Source organism: Plectrocnemia conspersa, unplaced genomic scaffold, assembly GCF_051122295.1.
Source record: "Plectrocnemia conspersa isolate PC_06_02 unplaced genomic scaffold, ASM5112229v1 ptg000003l, whole genome shotgun sequence".
NCBI classification, from domain to species: Eukaryota; Metazoa; Arthropoda; class Insecta; order Trichoptera; family Polycentropodidae; genus Plectrocnemia; species Plectrocnemia conspersa.
The window spans coordinates 11,508,017-11,530,870 of NW_028277167.1; the positions used below are offsets into that span (position 1 = coordinate 11,508,017).

Here is a 22,854-nt window from a genome sequence, read left to right on the forward strand (position 1 = left end):
TAAAAATAATGATAAAATGTAAACTACCGTGTGTATAATTTGTAAAATTTATACGTATAAGTGCATTTATTTTCTTGCGTTTCATTACTTTTTATTATATTACTTTTTATGTAAATTAACGACTAGTGCAATATGAATGACATAATATATCGAATCGGATGTTTAATCTAAATTGTATGATTTTATTTATATATATAAAGTATACTTAAAAACTTTGCTGCGATTTTAAAAGCTTACGCTATCGAAATAAATTGTATACTTGAATATCTATTGATATGATGTTCGAGTCGAACGAACAGTTAAGACTAAATGTACTGCGTATTTTATATGAATTGTATACACATTTCTCATGTCATATAAATTTTTTTCGCGTTTACATCATAGTTATTGTAAACAGAGAGAGAGACGAAACTTTTTTTGTATTTTAACATTTTTTACACGTTTTACACACACGTCTGTAAGTTCATTTGTAAATTTCCATGAAAATTTAATATAGTATATCATCGGTTTTTACGGATTGTGCAGCCAGTATTTTTTATGTATATTACGTATATAAATCTATTGCTGTAGTGATTGTTTAAAAAAGTGAAAGAGAAAAACTACACGATAAACGTATACCTATTGAAGAAATTATTATGTGTAATTAAAAGAAATACTTATATTGAATTCCATACAGATTGTAATATCAATTATGAAATTTTAAACATATTCTTCTCATAATACATCATGCTTAATTATTAATAATTTAATATTTTGTATAATTTAACTGCAGTGTTGAGCGATTTTCTTGATTTGTTACGTTTTATTTTTTAAGATTTATACAGTATTTATCGATTCCTCGTTTTTACGGTTAACGGTTTTATTTGATAAAACCCATCTCATTGTAAATATTAACGTATTTTTGTGTTTAGGATGTAGGCATTTCAAGAGTGAAAAAAATGTGGGTGATGTTATGGTGTCTATATTATTTTTTTTACGTGCGCCTAGGTGCAGCTCTCGACACCTTATCAAAATACGTATTTTCACATTTTTTTTAATTATTTAATTATTGAATTACGGTTTAAATGAATCCTAATGATTGAGTGATTATATTTGTTACATTATATATCATTTTACCTTGTACGATTAAATAGACATTTTTTAATATTTGGAAAGTGCAATATGTACAAATTTACTAATTTTACATTGTATTAAAATAGTATGGATGCATGCGTGTATTCAAACGATATATACATGCACGCATACATACACATACACATTATATATATATTTATAAATATGATTGTATATTTATGAAATGCATATTACTACTACTAAATGCATATTACTGAAAGATTTCTGTAGAAATTCTCATAATTTTTTTTTATACATAAAACATAATATGGAAACTATTAATGCGTTTTATTTATTATTCATAATTCTTTTTCAGATTTTAATATAAAAAATACTCAGAACCATGTGAAATATGAAGTATTTTATACAGTAAGCCCCCCATAGCGTGTGCAGCAGTCCCTCCTATAGTGTAGTTTTTGTTACTGTTTGTCTCTTGACTTGGCTAGACGTATTCTGTAACAGGCGAAACGCCGCCGCGCTGTATCATTACAGGGATATTCATCACAATACAGTAAGTATTTATTTTTGTATAGCTATCAATGTACACGTTTTTTAATTTATTATGTATACACTTTTCAGGGGGTTTCAACCATTCTACTATTTTTATAATAAAATTATATAACAAATATAATAGTTTATTCAATATAATTGTTCCAGAGAGCAATCTGCTGAATTAAAAAAACAATTAGAAAAATGTCAAGCACCATATTATAAAATTCGAGAAGAAATGCAGACAGATGACAATAAAGAAAATTATCCTGTTATTAATGAAACTGGTGATGAAATTAAGGTATTAAAAAGATCTCGATGGAATGTGATATTAGATGGCAATGACAGTAATTAAATGCATAATTACACGATTTAAGATGTTCAATTTTTTTTTATTTCTACCATCATTGCTTATTTTTAATATAATGAACAGGTTTTTATTAATATCCTAAAATAAAACATACTGCAGAAAAAGCTTAATAATTTCTATTTACTTTTTATTATGTATTCATTGTAGGCATACGCATTTAAAAAAAATAATTCAAAAAATTGTTGCGTTTGACTCCCCTGTTGCTGGCAAAGTCAAGGATAATCTTCGCGTGCGTGTCGCAAAAAGAACATAGGGCACATGCTCTTGTTTACAAACTACGTAAAGTGGCGAAAAAAGTTTGATTTGCTGATTTCATTAAATTCATTAACAACAGTTGTAAGAACCTAACCACAAATTTTGTTTCCCCCCTATAACGTAGTAATCTTATAACAAAGTCCCAATCTCTACGCTATAGGGGGGTCGACTGTATATAATTGTTCTAAGACGTCGTTTCCGCTTCCAAACATGCATACCCTGGTATATATTGTGTTGTACATTAGATAAATAATCCTGGCTCATTTTTTACAACACAAGTCAAAAATCAATCATTTACAAAAGTTTGGCCAGTAAAAAAAAGGACAAGGAAACAAATTTATTAATTATTTTATTTTTATATTACCTTTGTGTATGCACTACAACAGTGCTTTTCAACCTTTTTACATCCGCGGCCCGGCGAAAATGGGAAAAATATTTCGCGGACCGGCGCCAACCCGAAATAACTAATGTTGCAGCGTTGTTTCTGAGAGACGAAGCGCTGAACTAACATCCAATCGATTCCTCTGTTTGGTTTTTATTACTGACAAGATGAAAAAGTCTTTAATTAAAAAGTCTTTTTATAACTCGGAGCCGGATAATTTTTATCGAGAGATATCCAGAATTGTGATAATGAGTGTATTTTATGTCTGGACACCAGAATGACATCAGAAGATAATTCGATCAGCTTTTCTTTTTCACGACGATCGAGTGTGCACGATTTTATGTCTTCTAAAAAGAGATTATTTATCTATAGGCTTTCCTTAGGTGGATATTCACTTTCAGGAAAATAATTATTAAAGTTTTCAAATAATGCTCCAAAGAGTTTAGTTATCGTGTTGAATATGACTCCCTGGTTGATATGAGCAGCATTTAAAAATTCTTCCAAAAGTGGAAACATTTCTATATTTTTTTCTTCCACGCAACTATCCCAAAGAGCCAACATGTTTTTAAGCGCATCCATTTTATTTCTTAGTGTAAACATATTCGTAGAAGACCCCTGAAGAGAAATATTAAGTTCGTTCAGAAGGTGTAATATATCTGCCATGTACACGAGCATAGCCATCCTTATATTCCCCCGAACCGGGTGAAAGTTTGACGGACCGGCGCCGGTCCGCTGACCACCAGGTTGAAGACCACTGCACTAAAATACTTTTAAATGAGTTATTAACCAATTTAATTTGCCTAATTAATAACTCACTTAAAATTATTAAAAAATGGAAGGAGAACTTTCATGGCGACTGAAGATCTACTACCGTCTTAAATCGTGCCGATTAGTTAAGGGATTAATAGGGTCTTTAGAACTTCCATCGAACCTTGCATTTGGATTACACTTCGCTTTCAACTTGGAATATGCAAATGTTTAGCCCGAATTCACGTCTAAGCAGATTTTCGCCGAATCGATAATCTTACGTATCGTCAAGCTCAAGTCCATCTATTAGTTTGCTAAAGAATATTTCTTAAAATATAATGTTGTTGAAGAAATGTAATTATAAATGATAATGCAATTTATTTTCTTATTAATTAATTTATTATATTATTAAATACATTTGATAACAGGCATTTGTGAAATGACCATATGATTATAATAAACTACAAGAGGAACAAAAAAGAGAATAGATAAAAATTAGAAGGGCTTTATAAATAAATTTAATAATTTATGTAATATATACATAATGAAAATTCATTGACTAGTAAATAACGAAATTAAATAATTGCTTAAGGTTAAATTTAAATGTTTACTAAAGTAGAAACCTATAAAATAATGGCTTTTACAAATTCTCCTCAAAATAATTAATGCAGATTACATAAAATTACCATATTTGATTATTTTAAAAACATTGTTTACTTCTAAATTTCATTCAATATTTACACAAAAATATTATCATATATAAAAATGATTTACAAATATTGATTAAATCTACAACGATAAATTTACACAAGAACACTGGGATCAATGGATAGCATTTCAGATGCACGAAGCTTTGAATTTTTCATATGAATATACTTTTTACGACATTGATAATGATTTTATCTTATTTTACGTATAATACGAATAAACGTTGAAATTCTAACATAGCTGACTTTGTATAGTTTACATTTAAAAATATGAAAAAATATTAGATATACATACATAGAAGTCACAATATTTATATCGCGTTCATTAAAATATATACATGCGTATATTTATATACAAAATTAAATATATCTTTAAGTTCCTTTCTTCCGACAATTGGAGAACATATTTAGCATGCATATATTTTAATGACACGTTAAATTTATTATACATACATTAGTAAACTTATCAATATAAAACTTTTAGGATGTATTCTAAAAATGTCGACATATTATAAGAGACATTTATTCTAAAAAATATATACGATTCGAATTAGTATTTAATGGAAACATTCAAAGAATCATTGTTTAATATTCAGCCGGATAAGGATTTGTATTATACACGAATTACAATCCCGTCGCTGTAGTATTTACAATAAAAATTTGCTAGTCAATCGTTTTAAATTGGCATTTCTTTATATAAAATATATAAAAAACGTATTGAATTAGCTCACTAAGAGAATCTAATTATGCATTTTTTTCAACAATTACCACACGTTGCATTTGTTGACCGGATTCATTGGAGATCCCATTGGGCAGTTGTATGCTTTGGCGAAATCCCACGAGTTTGACAAAGGACCCAAAACTCTAACAGGACCTGAAAAAACATTATAAAATTAAGCTGACCGTTCTAAGAATGTAAAAATTTTCACAAGTGATACATTCTTAAAATAAATAGATTTTGTAAGTATGCATACCTGGAGCATGAACTGATGACCTAACTTTATTTAACGCATCTTCCGGTCTCATAGATCCGCACCAAATCTGAGCATAATTTAAAAAGAACAACTGATCGTGCGTCAGATTTAATCCTGGCAAATCTGGTTCAGGACCGTGTTTTGAGACCCATTTCCGGTAAGCCTAAAATATATATTTATTTTAATGGTATGTAAAGAAAGATGTGCTTGGGAACTTTATGTTTGGTTATTGTGTGGTTTAGTCGTTCGTTGGTCGTTTGGTAACGTTAGTTTGTAAGATTAACTTTTTAAACCAAAATATTTTTATTGCTTTCTTTTATATTACTTGAAGGCTTACTATTTTAAATTTAAGAGATTCCTTTAAGCGTTATAAGATATTTTTTAAATAGCTAACAGTCTCGCAAAAGGTTGTCACCTCAGATATTTATGAACAAAAATTTCCATTGACGTTTTTTTTAGCTCCCATAAGATATTTTTGACGAAAATCTTTGAGGTGACCTTTTTTGAGCTGTCCCGGTTTAGAACTTCATAATTATGGTAAGTTCCATTTGTCCCGGAATTGTCTCACAAAAAAGTTGGCAACCTTAGAATATATACGTTTTTAGATATAATTTATATTAGAAAATATTTTTAATCCAAGACCTTAAAGATGATATGATATTCTTATTATTATATTATATAAATCATTTTACATACTTCTTGCTATTTTATCTCTACCTCTGTATATTTGTATTTTATAATAATACAATTTTGGAGCAAAATAAGTTGAAAAAAGTAATGAAATCTAAATTTTGAAATGGACGAATTATTAAAAAAGTAAAACATATATTATACATTACAAATAAATAATATTATCTACTGCTTGTTAAAATTATTAGCAATACATTACAATAAAATAATAAGCGAATAAAAATATGAAGATTCCAAGAAAGTAAAATATAGTGAAAGCTTAAAAATATGATATTACATTAAGGCGATAAATACTACAATAAGGTAATATTAAATAAAAAAATATTAAGCACTATTTTACCCTGAACGATTGTTTTAGTCCTCCATTATCAGCGATATTTTCTCCTTGCGTCATTTTACCATTGATGTTTAGGCCGATTTCGTTGATTTTATACTTCGAATACTGATCGATTATACACTGGGCTCTTACTCTGAAAGCTTTGATAGTTGCAGTGTTCCACCATTGCATCATATTACCGTCCTTATCGAACTGGCGACCTGACATTATAAACAAATGTTACGAAAACGATCAACAGATGCCTATAATATATATTTTTTAACCTTTATCATCAAATCCATGAGTTATTTCATGACCTATAACAACACCAATTCCTCCATAATTTAACGATTTAGGAAAATGTTGACTGTAGAATAACGGTTGCAAAATACCAGCTGGAATAACTACAAAGAAAAATATGTTTTTAAATAAAATTATAATAAAAAACTTGATGTAACGTATAAGATAATTACCAATGTCATTTCTATTTGGATTATAAAACGCATTCACAATAGCCGGTTCTGTACTCCATTTGTCCTTATTCACCGGTTGACGTAATAATTGCAAATTACGGTAAGCTTCATGTCTGAGTACGCGTAATACGTTTAATATGAAATCATCGGTAGATATGTTCAACTATAAAAAAATAAAATTAGTAGTGTTTTTGATTAATATTATAATTATATTACATTTATTTTACCATTGTATATTCCTTGCTGAGTTCATCGGGTTGTTTCAATAGTTCTGGATAACCGATCCTTTCATTCATTGCATCAGCTTTCTCTTTTGCAACTGCTCTAGTCTCGTCATCCATCCAGTGATTGTGAGCCAAGAGCTCATTGAATGCTTCACGTATTGTATGGATCATATTCAAAGCCACTTCCTGAAAAATATTATATATAAATAATATAAAACCTAGTCGCAAGTGAAATAAAAAATATTTTATTAATGGTTCGTAACTTGGCTAAATTAATTTATTCTATCATCCACAGATGTCTACACACATTGAAATGCTACTCAGAATGGTTCTCATGTTTTATTTTGAGCAAAGAATATGTTAGAGAGAGCGCTTAATTCACAATACATTTAATTTTATATTATTTTCAAGAATTACATTTATTTTGATGCATGCTGACTTTATTGATGACCATTTGATTGCTGAACCTTTTAGGACTACTATTTAAACGTCCACTGTATTACATATTATAAAATCAATGCTATTTGCTCCTGAAATAATCATTCTACAGCCCATTAAAAATATATCTGATTCTTTCTTCAATGATGATCCGACAATTCTCACCGAAGTAGCAAAAACCGATATATTGGATTTGGGATCCAGAGTACTATGATATGATTCATCGGAATTATTATTATAGAATTGATTACACAAGGATTTGTAAACCTTTTCGGACATAGATACATATTTAAAAAATATAACAATGGCGTTTATTTATGATTCAATATAAAAAATGAATCTCTTACTTTACTCTCGTGATTGAAGTTATCTCGTATGAAGAGCGCCGATACGGCCATTCCGAACTTTTTATTAGTCCATTCTACGCACATGGACCATCTGTGCCTTTCGCTCAGTATTCCCTGCAGGATCCTCCTGAAGTCGACGCTGGCCCTGTTATACTCGTCAATCATGTGCGGTATGATGGCGTATACTAAACGCCACATCACGTAATTGTGAAGTGTTCTAAAATAAAATTGACATGATAAATCAGAAATATTGTAGCTGTAATTGTCAGATTATATGTTAACAACAAGTTAACACATGTTTTGCGAGTCACAAACGTAAACTGCGCAGTGAGTTTGAAAAAAAAACTGGTTGGACGGGCAAAGTGAAGCTGCTGCTTTCTCTAGCTTTTAAGTGCGTAGTACGTTCAGTTTATTCCAAGTCGGAAGTGAAGTGGTACTTCGATTCCTGATGGAACTATCTGAAGAAAGTGATTTAGTAAAATCGTGTCCTGGTTCGTAATGGGAATAACGTCTCTTGCAGTTTCAGATTGTCTGGAAAATCTCGATAATTCGGGGCAGAACTAGACTCTTTGTTATTGTCTAAAAAATATCTTATTAGACAGTATAATGCATACATGATTACAAAGTAGAGTTCCCGATGGCATAATCTTTTGGAAACTGTTTTATTAACAATAGCCTGCTACTTTTTTCATAAGAATACTATTTCTACATGCTTTAATTGTCATAAAAATAAATAAGTTAGCGATTCATTTCAGCAGTAGCATTCTTTTTGTATTTTTTTGATGAAACTCTTACTTGCAGAAATTTTTAACACACATTACAAGCATAACGTTACTGTGACTGATGCTTTGTGAATTTTGCTACGTTACGCGAATCATATCGAAAACGAAATATCCACTGTAGCACCAAACTTGAGTGAACGATTTTTAGGATGTTTTAACCACTTAAACAACAGCGACTCACCGATGCTTCATTACTTTTTTTACAAATTATTTTTTTAATGCTTCATTTATCAGTTAACCAAGTATTTTATATTTATTTTTAGAAAGATATGATACTGACCCGTGAAGAGAAATAACTAAGTCGCTGGCATTTAAAGGGTTAAAATGCGTTTTAATTGTGTATCGTGATAAAGCGGACATTCAAAATTATTACCAGTTAAACAAAAGTTTTAGTAAATTATTTTAACATACCTTGTGTCGGTTTCGCCCAAAATTTTACCCATTCCCGTCAAATATGGCATGGCGTAGCTGACGATCGACTCAGAACTTGTTATAGGTACGTCTAAGATTGATCTGAGATAAAGCTCCCAATTGAGATGGGGTATTGTCTTTTGCAACTCTGTTAGTGTCATCTGTTGATATATGGCACTTGTGTCGTGCCTGTCAGCTTCTGCCACTGACACCTAAATACAAAATTATTATAAAGGATGTTATTATGTATTCACAGCTTATCTCAAATTCTATGATAAATCGAAAAAATATTTATATAAATAGTTGTACATACATATATAATAATATAAAATAATGTAATAAATAAATTGCTAACATTAGCGAGTTTCTTTTCGAATTCGACGACTTTTCTTAATTCATCTGCGGCCGTAGTAGAATTGGCTCCCAGGAGAATGGCTATCCTCGTCATCAGCCGATGGAACGCCTCCATGTCTCCTTGCGAATTTGCTTTCAGATAATAATCCCTCGAGGGCAATGTCAGCGCCATTTGGTCTATCTACGAAATGCAATTAAATCAATGTTATTTTGGGAAAGTGTTGTCAAATTTCAGAGACGATTTAAATCAATTCGATTTTAGTTTTTGGTCTTGAAATTTGATTCGAGGGTTGTATAGAAAAAATAAGGACGTGTGTAATTTTTTTAAATTTTATATTGTAGAATATGGTAACTTGCTATATAATTAGTTAAAATGTATGTTAAAAAATTTACATTCAGCAATTCTTTAGCGATACTGTTTATGTCGAAATGTCAAAATTGATTTGCATAAAACATACGAGATAGCAACTTTTTAGCAATCATCGGTGTTTCATTTAAAATATTATATAAAAATGAAATAAGTAAATTGTTTTGACAGAATGCCTGATAACAATAAGAGAATAATTAATAGTAAAATTGCGTAATAATTGGAAATTTTAGTGATCAACTAGCCGCAGCACAATAGACAATGTGTCTATCTGCGTAAAAACCGCTATTATCACATGCCAATAAAGTATAATTTCTTTAAAGCGTAAACATATTTCGTTGGTTGAATAATGATCGCCCACCAACATCTGGATCTGTGAAAAAGCACAGAAAACATTTGGACGTGAAGTGAAATTTTTGGATATCCTAAGTATAAGTACATTTATATTTAATGGTAATAAAACTTAATATTTTATTTAATAAAAAGCAAATAAACAATATATTTCCGGAATCTTCCGATTAAATTTAAAGTAGTTATTTAATATTTTTCGTTAAATTTTCTTCTTTAAAGATTTATACTGAATTTATAATTATAAGTAAGTATATAAGTTCAGAATATTATTAATATTAATGATTAAAAAGCATAATGCGTTTAAGTTTTGAGCAAGAGAGGTTCACATTATTTTATAATATAAACGGCAGTATAGAATGGCAGTAATGTATCTTAGTTAGTCTAAATTTCCATTTACGTATACAGTACATCGAAGGAACATCACAACTTCTCACAGCAATAAAGTATTTATTTTAATTATATCTTACAGTCTGTATATCAATCAAACTAATTTCTTTATTCTTAAATATTATTTATAAACACAGAAGTATATAAGTTAGAAATTAAAGGTAAAATGGGTTGTACTTATTTTTTTAGATTTTTTTTGAGAAAAGTGCCAAATCGAAAATTCTTATTTCTCAAAAAGTTTGCTGATTTTTCGAGAATTTGTATAGAGCCTTTTTTGTTTTGTATTTAAAAAAAATACTCAAAAAACTATTGCGTTTGACTCCCCTGGCACTCGTAAAATCGAGGACATTCTTTGCGCACGTGTCTCAATAATAACACAGGGCACGTGCTTTTGTTTACAAACTAAATACACAATCATTTAATACATTATAAATGGGGAAAAAAGTTTGATTTGCTAATTTCGTTAAATTCACGAAATACAGTTGAAAAAACCTAACCTCAAATTTTGTATGGGTTCCTAGTCCCCTATAGCGTAGTATTCCTATAACGAAGTCCCAATCTCTACGCTGTAGGGGGGTCGACTGTACTCACATATTAAAATGAGTGATTAATATATAATTATGATTCTGATCGATTATAGCAGATTAGGGTTTTCTTAATTGCAACGAATTGTAAATAAAATTGAGCCAGATCATGCATGGTAAAATCGATTCATAATAATAATTTATATTTGATTAAATATATGTCACGGATTTTTACAGACTTTGATTTTAGTCAGGTGTTTTACTTCTTACAGTGTAGTTGTTGATTGTGTTGAAATCTCCTTTGAATTGTTTCTGTTACAAAAGAGTCAAGTAAATAAATTAAATAGGCGTATACATCAATTGATAAATGAATGTAATTAATATTGTTCATTATTTTGGAAGATATATAAATTAAGGTCTGATTTAATGGAAAATATTTATTATTTCCAGTCTTTCGGGTCATTTAAAGAACGTTTTTTGAGCTAATCAAAGGTATTTTTATATATGTAAGAAGAATCTCTATTATCAAAAGCATGCAGATTAAAAAGTTTTTGTTAATCTCTTATGCCAAACCTAAATATTTTCTGTGTGTCTGTTATATTGTACATCTGGTATGACAGACGTTAACGCGAGAGCTTTAAAACCTCAAAATGTAACTCGATATCTTCGAGGCAAAAAATAAACACAAAACATCTCCCTACCGCTAGATGCACTCAAGACGATTACACCCACATAAAGTGAGCACAACGACGAGCTGAATTAAAATTTAATTTTAAATCTGTCTCACTCTGTTATTATATTATGTTCAACATGCGAATGTCGCAATGTAACAGCAACAGACAGTCGGGGGAAATGGGCTTCTGAGAGTATTGACAGTTCGCAGTCACATTACGTCTGATGTGAGCTTGTGACTACTTCTTACTTTGTTCGCACCTGGATGATGTTCACGGAGGAGTTCTTATCGTCGGGGCCGACCCACATTTCCACCAAGACTCCCTCGTTGTAGTCGCGGCGGGCTCGTCCAAGAATAACCTCCACGGGCTCCGAGGGCGGCTTCCAATCGGGCGTAGCCACTGGCCAGCCTCCCATCGCCGCCAGTACTTCTCTCAGTCGAACGTCTCCCAATTTGCTCATTTGATCTGGAATGATAGAGAAAAAGTGGATGCTTTGTGATTACTATTTTTAAGCTTGCGGCGGGGGAGAAATCGTTTCCGAGTATTAAGATCAGGGATGTGCCAAAAATAGCACATCTCTGATCAACAAATATATAAAAAAATACATACAACCCAATCCAATCTAGGATCACATTCAATCGTTTGCGTGGCAACGGATCATTTACACCAGAAAGATTCCTAACCCATTTGAGACATTTTACGTTGTTAAATCCGACGTCAAAGACATATTGTATATTAGTATATATATGTATATACATAGCTATTAATACCACCATACTTTATTTTTAGATTAAACTATTTTATTGATTATAAACATATAAATAAATTATTAAGATGTAATAATTTGTGATGTATTTCTATATTTTAAAAAGGTATTTAAAGTAAGATATACAAAGTGTTTATAGGTCAATTATTAAAACGTCTTAGAACAAGTAATATATAAGATAGTTTGTATTATATTTATTATAAAGAAAAAAAATATAAATAGTATAGAGAGGTATCTTATAGAGTACCACAAATATCTAAGTTAAATGCACTATTACTGGGTGTTGTTTATAAATGATATTGGGAATGTAGTGAATATATATAAATGCAAATAATAATTTCGATCAGTAATCACAGTATTTGCTTTCCTATATTTTCCTAATCTTACTATCGAGTTAGGTCGTGCATCGGACATGTAGTGATTTGTACGCTGTAATAATATTTATTAAAAATAAAATTGGAATCTAGTGTCTTAATACTTAATATTCATTTATTGTGTCTCATTGTAATGTATTTATAATAAATAAATAAAATAAAATAGTGATAATAAAAGCTGGGTTCAAAATAATTAAAAATATTTAATACTGTTAAAATATAATGATTGAAAATCACTTTAAAAATAGCATAAAAATAATTTATAATATTGTAGAATTATAAAGTAGATAACACATCAACTAAATATGCAAATATATGTTTATTATATTAATGAAATGTCCACACGAAGTTTCGCTAAAAATGTATTTTAGCATTCCTTTTGTACATTTTTTCATCACGCAATATTTATTTAATTAAAAATTCCGTAAATTTATAAAAATAATAAAATTATGAAATAAAATGATGAGATGTATTTAAAATAAAAACGCGTATAAAATATTGATGCATTAAAAGTGTACAATTGCTAGCTCCATATTTGACAACTCTATAGGGGAAACAAAAAACTAAATAGACAACTTAAGAAAAAGTCATTTTCATCCAAAAGTGGAGTTAGCAAATTTATACTTAGAACCATCGATATTAAAAATGTTACAATAATTAAAATGGTTTAGTGAGGTACATAATAGTCTTTTTGTTTAATTCAGATTTTATGTTTTTACCATAATAGTAAAGAATACTATATAGGAACTAGAAAATAAATTATTTTAATTTAAGTGTGGAAATATAAGATGAGTTACTTAAAAAATGTTAAGAACAGAAATAAATTTATTATGTTCTTTTGCATTTAGCTTAAACTTTAAATTAAATAAAATATATTTTTAATAAAGATAAACTTGAAAGTATTATTTGTGTTATATAAAATATTAATACAAATAATACGTTTTTTTAATATTATATATATGATATATAATAAAGAGAGTTCATAAAATAGTAAGATTTTTAAATTGATTACACATCAACAAAAAATTTGAAAATATTTAGGTATATATATTTTTATTTTTACGGAATTTTCCACCCAATGTCCACACGACGTTTCGCTAAAAACATGTTTAGCATTATTTGGTGATATTTTTTTTCTTACACGTTTTTGTAGTCACACAAAATGTGTTTAGTTAGAAAATTTCTTAAATATATAAAAATATTTATATTACAAATTAAATAATTAGAATAATTCTTAGCTAAACGCAAATGTGTAAATTAATATAAATGCCACAATAATTATTATTGTTTAGTGTTGAGAGGTACATATTAATTAGTCTTTTTATTTCACTAAAAAGCTAATTATCTACAGATAAGTTACTTTAAAAATATTAAAAACATAAAAAATAAATTTATTATGCTAATTTGCATTTAGGTTAAAATTTATATTAAATATAATATGTTAATATTAATAAAGTGATTAAAGTGAATAAGTATATTATTTAGATTTTAGCTTAATAAATAAAATAAAAATAATGAGGAAGATATGAAAGTGATAAACGATTGGTGCAAAGAATATAAATATTTAATTCAAATAGTGCTTTAGAGTTTATCTTGATATTAAAATAAAATAAAGAAATTTCTTTTAATAAAATAATAGCATTTTTAAGTTGATTAAACATCAATCAAATAAGCAAATATTTAAGTTTGTATATATGTTTTATATTTACGGATTTTTCATACGAATATCCACACGACGTTTCGCTAAGAATGTTTTTCAGCAATATTTGGTGATATTACGTTTTTGTAGTGTTTAATTAAAAAGTTTTTTGAATTTATTAAAATATGAATATTACAAAATAAAATGATAAGAGTAATTTTAAATTAAAACCAAATTTGTAAATACTAATTGGTTTTCTTATTTTAATTAGATACGGATTTTTTACCATAATAGTAAAAAAAATACTATGTAAGCAATAGAACAGGTATTTAAAAGGTACTAAAGGTTTACATTTGGGCACAAATAAATTTATTGTGCTCATTTCCTTTTACCTTACAATATAAATTTAATACTATACGTTATTATAAAGTGAATAAGTGTATTATTAAATATATTTGTAATATAAGCCGATATGTACAAATTTGCGAAAACTTATTAATATAAAAATATATTTAAAGTACTACTCCATTTATCATAGGTAAAACTATTATTATCTTAAAACTTTAGTTGATCTATTATATTCTTTTTTTCGTAACATAAATTTAAATGAGATTCATCTTTATTTGTATTATTAATTTTTCACGAGATGTCGAAAAATTTTTAAACATCTTAATGTTTTTCTTTAATCTGTAGCATTAATTAGTTATATATAACTTCTGATTAAATAAAAATTTTTAAGCACTTTTTATTGATGCATTTCGTAAAATATTAACGATAAAAATAAAATAAAATACCGAAATATTTTAAAACGATGCATCGCTTATACATTGATAGAAATCATTAATATTTTGTTGTTTTCGTTGAACTGGTAATAATGCTTAATTTTATATTACAAAAATTAATCTATATACATTAACAAAATTAATATTTCCATACATTTTAACAAGAAAAAAAAATATTTTTTGATTTTGTTATTAAAGGTCCTTAAAACTGACATATTAACATAAAATATAAAATTTATATTTTTACCAATTTTACCAACACATAGTAGTTAACACAATAAATTTGTTTAATTTTACAATTAAAAAATATTGTGTCACTACAAAAAAGTGCAAGGGACATAATATCACTAAATAATGTTGAATACATTTTTTTTGTGAAACGTCGTGTAAACATTAAAAAACAATTCATCCCGTGAATTTAAAGAAAATGAGGAACACACAATAAAATATATATCTATATATAAAGTACCAACTGAGTGATGTAATAACGAATGAGCTTTCTTTCAATATTCTTATAATTTTCTATATGTATTATTTTATACGCTTTCACGTTTCGTTTATTTTTACTAGGTTTAATTATATTTTTATTAAGTGCTCAGAAATGGGATAAAGGAGCACTTCAAAAAGGTTAGGTGGGTCACTACTTTGAACAAATAACATAGCTGTCCTTGATTTCTTATCCGCAGATGCCAATTCTCATGTACCGGATAATATTTGCCTTTCTAATTCGCATCCTTTGAATCATCATTTGGCACATCCCTAATAATATCGTACTTTGTGTACGCTCGCTTGATTGGCCAATTTGTACGAAAGGCGATCATGTCTGAAGCTGTTAACGAACAGATGGGTAAACTAGAAGGGACGAGGGATAATTCTACGTGGCCAATGTGTCAGAAATAATTTCGGTTGACTGTTGATAATGGAGAATATTATTATTTTCTGGGGCGTATAATTTTGTAATGAGTGTTGTAATTTTTTTTAGCATCAGAAATATTATGATAAATTACTTACGCATATCCATACAAGATTTGTAAAATATCTTGGCCTTGGTAGTGGCTTCGCTGTCGTTCGTGTCTACTGGTTCTTCCAAGACGTCTTTCAGAATGACCTGCAGCTGATCGGCCAGCACTTCGAATGTGCTGATCGAAGACTTGTCTTCCGGTATCACGTGTTTCTTGTTCCACGTCCCGCAGGCGAATTGGAAGAAGTCCGTGCAAGGATCCGCCGTCTGGTCCATGGCTGCCATCAGCGAAGCGGCTGTAAAAAACATCTCATGAATAATCTGAATCTTATGCAAATATGTCGTTGAAAAGTTGAGCAAAAGCGAGAGGACTTCATCAGCGAATTTCGGCTCGTTATCGCGCGGGTGTCAGACTGACACACTGTTTGCCGAAAACAGCCACTTTATCGAATTACTAGACCGGCAAGCGCTTTTAGTTAGTTTAGTTGGCTTGGAAAACTCGATCGGTACACAAACTCGTGCATAAATTTCAATTAAAGTTATATACAATAATGTCAACCTGGAAACGGGTTTATTTGGTTCCAAAATGTGTTTATTAATTTAAAAAAAATATATATAAATAAAGCAATTGGTATGTTAAAATGTAAATCTATCTATGCATAATAATATTTACTAAGAACAAATTAAATCTAATTGTGTCATCTTATATGTTAATGTATAAGTTGTGACATTTTATGATTTTTTTAACGTCCGATGAAAAAGTAGCTTTATGATTTATTTATTTTTATAAAATAAATATCTATTGTACTTTGAAAATAAGCTATTTTTAAGTCGCTTTATGATAAAAATATCCATAATAAATATTATTGAAAAAAAAAGGTAAAACGACTTGTTCCGCTGAATATATTATGTAAATGAAATACACTGTATACATATATTTATCTTAAATCTCGGAAGATGATTGAATCGCGGTTACAATTTTCAATCTCCTGCGACGCAGAGCGTCGTTTTTCAGCATCCGACAGTCTCAACCCTTATTTATCACACTTGAAGAATGCTTTCCACTCGGTTCATTCTTTATTCTTGACTCGTTTCTCCTTGGGGAGCACTTGCGAGAAAACACGCCATTGCATCCGGTTGTATTTTCCTACAAAGGTCTCTCTAGCTTGGACCCTCGAGATTGCGCTCATGAACGAGCGCGTTCTTGCTATGATTTCGACGAAGATAACGCTAAAATCGATTGCGTGTATCTCTTATCTATCGGCCTCCTTTGTGTTAATAAACATTAATAAACATTTAGATTTAGATACGCCAAAGCAATCTAGATTGTACAATTAGATTAGGATTTTGAATGGAAAAAGATCATCTTACAAAATAAATGATGAAATTATGGAAATCGATTCTTAATAACAACAGATAACGCTATAATGAAGTATTAATGCATTTATTTAGTCGGCATAATAAAAAAAATAGCAAAGGGACAATAATAAAATTCATCTTAAATTGGACCAAAGTGTCTTGGAAATGTTTTTAGTGTGTGCTATAAATATATTTTATTACTTACTTCGCAAACCATAGTTTATGACTCATTTAAACCCCTTAACAAATACATTTTATAGCAAGCTAGTTTTTATGATCTGTTGGATTAAAAGAAGCTCTAAATTATTATTTCTGTGTGTGTTTTTTTTATAAATTAGTTTCCTAATTTTATTCAACAAACTTACATGATGCTACTTACAAACGCAGATACATTTATAAATCTAGAATCTTAAGAACAACATTCAATCAAAAATACCCAATACTAAAAAAACTTACCAAAACTAGTTGTAAAATATTTAAATTAACTATATTTTGAAATAAAATTTAATTTAAAATTGTATTATCGAAAGTTAAATTTTTAAAATTATTTTTGTTCTCATCAGATAAAATTTAGTTTAAATCACGCGCAGTATTTATATGTAATTAATTAATAAACAGCATTGGAGGGAGAAATGTTAATAATTATTAATGTGAAAATATATTCTAAGGCTCTGGATTATAATTATGAACTTTTAAAAACATAAAAACAGCAAAATTCTTTGTCTCAATTTTAATATATAATTTTTCAGTTTTACTAATTATAGTGTATTTTAATATATTAGCTGCATTTATTTAATACTAGCTGTCGGTACCTCACTATCGTGAGGTACCGATAGCTAGCGAGTGTGCGAATACCGGGCCCTCAACTTTTTGGGTTTTAAATATAATTTTTGCTTCGTTCTGATTTTTTTAAATATTTTTTAAAATTTAATGGTTCAAATTGGTCATTACTATTTAAGATTTTCAATGATAGACAAAATAGTTCAATCTATAAAAACTACTTAACATTTTCAATTCATTTAAAAATAGGTTTACAACTTGACTAAATATTTCCAGAAGAAAACATTTTATATTATTTATTAGATTTACAACGTTAGATTTTATCGTTATATTGAAACTTAGATATTTAATGATTAATCTAAATATTGTATATCATTTATGAATAGGTTTAAAACTTGGCTAGATAATAATAAATTAAAAATTGTACTATGAAATTTCAATACAGCGAAGCTCACGAAACCAATGAATAAATTTTGGTGTACTGAAAATTCGTTATATTTAATGTAAGGAAGATGATATATTTTTAATTACTATATTACTACAGCATCAAAATAACCTCTTATAAGGTTGACAGATCGTTTTTGTCCTTGTTTAAGGAAAATGTATGAAACACAATAAAATTTGTGAAAAAATGTTGTATAAAAAAAGTTTGAGGGTCAACGAAACACCTGTAATGTCGCTTTTGAACACATCTGGCACACCCCAAGTCAATGATGAACTGAATTCTTAGAAATATTTTGTCAAGTTATAACGTCATTCTTAAATTCGGAGCAAAATATTTTGTTATGCTGAGATTAGTCTTCATTACAATGAAAACATTTTGCATGAAAGTTTTTCGGGGACAAATTAAAAATTCGTTATACTGGAATTTCATTATTTCGCCTCGCTACCGCTCGCGCCGACCTTCACTATAGAACCAAACAACCTAACCTTTTTTTAATGATATTGTATTGATTTGTTCTCATTTCGGTATATTTTGTAATTGTCCAGAATCATCCAATCTATGACTAACCGATCCCGCGATCGCAGCGACGTATGAAGCGACGCCTGTGAGTATTTGTGGAACTGATTTTGACGCCGGCGTAAAACATCATCGTGACGTCACTATGGCGTTCAAACCCGAGTGTTTTGGGAATTCGCGGCCCGTTTTAACGATGCATATAACACAATTTTATCATAAATTAAAATTTTAGTAATAAGAGCGTTTTTTAGTTACACCATAAGTTACTTTATAATTAAAAAAAGTTGTTTATACGTTTTATGTGTAAATATAAAAGGCAATTAGAAAGATATAATAAACTGAAAATATCAAGCACCTAATATGTTACTTTAGACCAAAAATGCGTTTTAAAAATATTAATAATTTTGCGACCTTTGTCTATCTTTAATAAAAAATACTTTGACTTATTTTGATTGATATATTTTTTAAAGTAAATGTTTTTTCTGCGCAGTATTATATATTTTAATAATTAATAAATGCAAAAAGTTTTCACATTATTTAAAATTAATAATAAAATAAACATATTTAAAATCCATAATAAATAAAGAATATTTAAAATCCATAATAAAATAAAAAATATTTTTAAAGTTGAAAAAAATATTTTGAATAAATCTTGAAATTTTATTCTGAAACTTTATAATTTAAAAAATATTAAAATTAGTGATATACAATTTTGTGTAGTTTCCTTTCAAAGGTGTCAGTAAGAAGGATTTTTGCAACACTATGTGTTTAGTAGTTGGTTGTTATCGAATAGTACTTATTTTTAAACTTTGCCCCTTTTTGTTGAAAATATTTTTTCAAAGGAAATTTTAAAAATTCTCTAAAAACTATTACTTTAAATTGGCAACGTTCGCCAAAATGTAAGTACACATTTTTTCTGTTAAGAGAAGCTAATAAAAAATTTACATTATTTATATTATATTTTAAATACCGTATAAACTAAACATATTTAAAAAAAATATTTTTTTTATAATTTGATGATTTTTATACATATATTGATAAGTGTTTTACAATTTAAATCGATAAAATCAATTTCGTAGTTCGTTCTCAAGCGTGCCGGGGAAATACCATAAACGGTATTCCCCGGAATTTCTTATATGTGACAGTTCTTCTGTCGTCGGTCAAGCGCGCGCCGGGATACAGCTTAGTGCGATTAAATAAACAGTGAAATATGTTATAATCACAGCATTTTTCTTAAAAAGTTACAATTGTAGATGATTCAAAGTGATTTACCATTGGAATTATAGACTTTATAATCGAAATTATCAATTATGAGTGTGCCAGTAAGTGTTTGGTTATATGAATACTATATCACGGTTATTCTAACAAAATTACTATTGACTTTCTAGGATCTAATATTAAAAGACAAACAGCAGTGATTTGGCAATTGAAGATATACATGCCAAAGTTAATTAAACATATTACAATGGTAGTAATAATGAAAAATCTCATATTAGTGTAAACAAAAAGTTACTTTTTACCCAATATATAGTATCGTTTACAGTCAATTTTCAGAATCAATGAAAGATCTAATAACATTTACGTATGGCAAATAATTAATGTATGACATATTGCGACTATTTTGAAGAAGATGAAGATATGTCAATCTACGTGTTTAATCCTCAACAGTAATTTCCGTTAATTTTGTTCTTCGTTTGTCGTTCAAATTTAATTTATGGATTATAATAGTAGTAATAATGTGTTCAATGTTTACTCTTATAATTTTTTAATTACTTTTCAGAAGCAGTGATGGAACAATTTGATGACCTATATGGCTACAACGTAGAATTGGTATATATAAACAAAGAGTTAATCTTCTCATGTTGAAGTCACCGTCAGCAAGTATTATCTTTTTATAAAGAACATACTACATAAGTTTGATGTAACTGAATATCTTAAATTTGGCTATTCAGAAAGAGGAATGATGGCACAGAACAAAAATTGTACATATTTTGCCACATCGGAATTAAAAATAACCCACTCTTAGATATTTTGGCTATCGATTATTCCAGGTATGCAATCACATATTTATAATCATTGTAAAATGTCGTTTATTAGATAACATCCAAGAAACTACACATTTATAAGCTGTCCGACAGCGCCGATTTGATCGACATTAACTTTCAATCCTCGCATACTAAGGATATATTACACGTTCATGTTTAAAACATAACTGGTTAATTTAAAATTCTTAAAATCTCACGTATATGTGTATTAAATCGGAAAGCAATGATAATGTTTATGTAATATAAAAGTAAAACTCACTTTTCGGCCTCGGAGCCCGGCGACGGGATTTCAAAATTTGAAGATTTCATTACAAAGATTGTTTTATGATTGCTTATCTAATTTAATCAATGTATTCTTCTTATCCTCAACACATTATGTATATATTTAATTTTCATAGTTATAACACACCTAGTTAATTTGCAATCCGATTATTTATAAAAGCAAAAACTCACTTTTAGGCCTCGGAGCCCGTCGCCGGGAATTCAAAATTTGAAAATTTCACTACGAAGATTATTTTATGATTGTTTATCTAGTTTAATCAATGTATTCTTCTAATCCTCGACACATTATGTATATATTTCATTTTTATTCAGTCAAATGACGAATTAATGAAAATTATTGTCGCGTAACAAAATTTTATTATTAAATAATAATTATTTAAAAGTGTTGTCACGGTACTATCTATTTGAATTTGAATGCTTATTTTTCATTGGTCGACGCTATTTGAATATTTGAATGCTTATTTTTGATTGGTCGAAACAACAGAACGCATTACCGGCGGCTCGAAAATCAATCGGAACAAATTCAATTTTAATTTTTATTATTATTTATTATTATAATTAAATATATTTCCTTTGTTTACGTGTATTGTTACACACTGTTAATACAAAGCGATACGATTTACAGAGTATAGAATTGAACGGAGAATGTTTCATTGAAAGTTATGCGCGTCCGGAAGCGACGGCGGCGGCTTAGAACAATTATATATAAGATATTTCGAAAATTTTACATTCTTTAGAAAAAAGTAATTAAAAGGAAAAAAATGTTATTCGATTTTTTAATATTAGGTCAACTAAAAAAATATTTGGTAATCATTCAATTCATTCGTTTCATATACATATTGGGCAATCCTGATATGGATTATGATACACTATACATTTTAGCTCATTTAAAGCCAATTTTAAACCTCTAAAAATAAAATAAATACGATACAATAATGAATACATATTTGAGACCACTCAATGCTAAGGTCATTCAAACGACAATTTCGAACTTAAGAAAAGGAAATACCAACTCTTTTGATAAAAGGCTTTACTAAAATAGAAGAATACTAATCACCACATTAACATATACTATACTTATTGTAGATTTAATCTCTCTCTCAGCATTCGCCCGTTTACCGCTCGTTAAGAACCATTGAAACACCTCTCAATGCGTCTATCCAGCGTAATAACCGCTATTGTAATCTATCCTTCGCATAAATGACATTCGGAACGTGTTCACCATGCAGTTTCACTATTTCAAGGCGTCGAATAAGCAAGCGATGCAATTGACCAACCGATTTCTGCATCTATAATTTGTCAGAGACGTCTCGAATCAAAAGTATAAAAGATCTAACACTTTATCCCATTGGGAGACGATCAAGCAATTTAAGCCTAAATTATCAAAGACGATCACCCGTATTGAAAGCAGATGACCACATGATTATAGACGGCAAAAAAACAGATAAACAACAACCTCAGCGGTTCATCCAGAAAACATCACTTCTCAACCAGTGCTCAGTCTAAAAAATATTTACATCTCGCTTTGGT

General features: G+C 28.8%; 1 protein-coding gene across 1 annotated transcript in view; it reads right to left on the reverse strand.

The window, feature by feature from the left end:
• Positions 1-4,685: 4,685 nt before the first annotated feature.
• LOC148236591 (neprilysin-1-like) overlaps positions 4,686-22,854 on the reverse strand; it is a 77,697-nt gene continuing 59,528 nt past the window's right edge. The window contains exons 3-13 of the mRNA XM_088182124.1: positions 15,948-16,193; positions 11,635-11,840; positions 9,074-9,253; positions 8,719-8,930; positions 7,526-7,742; positions 6,744-6,926; positions 6,517-6,679; positions 6,328-6,447; positions 6,068-6,264; positions 5,038-5,200; positions 4,686-4,937 (exon numbers count right to left, since the gene is read on the reverse strand). Of these exons, the coding sequence (XP_088038250.1) occupies positions 4,828-4,937; positions 5,038-5,200; positions 6,068-6,264; positions 6,328-6,447; positions 6,517-6,679; positions 6,744-6,926; positions 7,526-7,742; positions 8,719-8,930; positions 9,074-9,253; positions 11,635-11,840; positions 15,948-16,193 (1,997 nt within the window). The 3' untranslated portion in view covers positions 4,686-4,827. The remainder of the gene's footprint in view (positions 4,938-5,037; positions 5,201-6,067; positions 6,265-6,327; positions 6,448-6,516; positions 6,680-6,743; positions 6,927-7,525; positions 7,743-8,718; positions 8,931-9,073; positions 9,254-11,634; positions 11,841-15,947; positions 16,194-22,854) is intronic.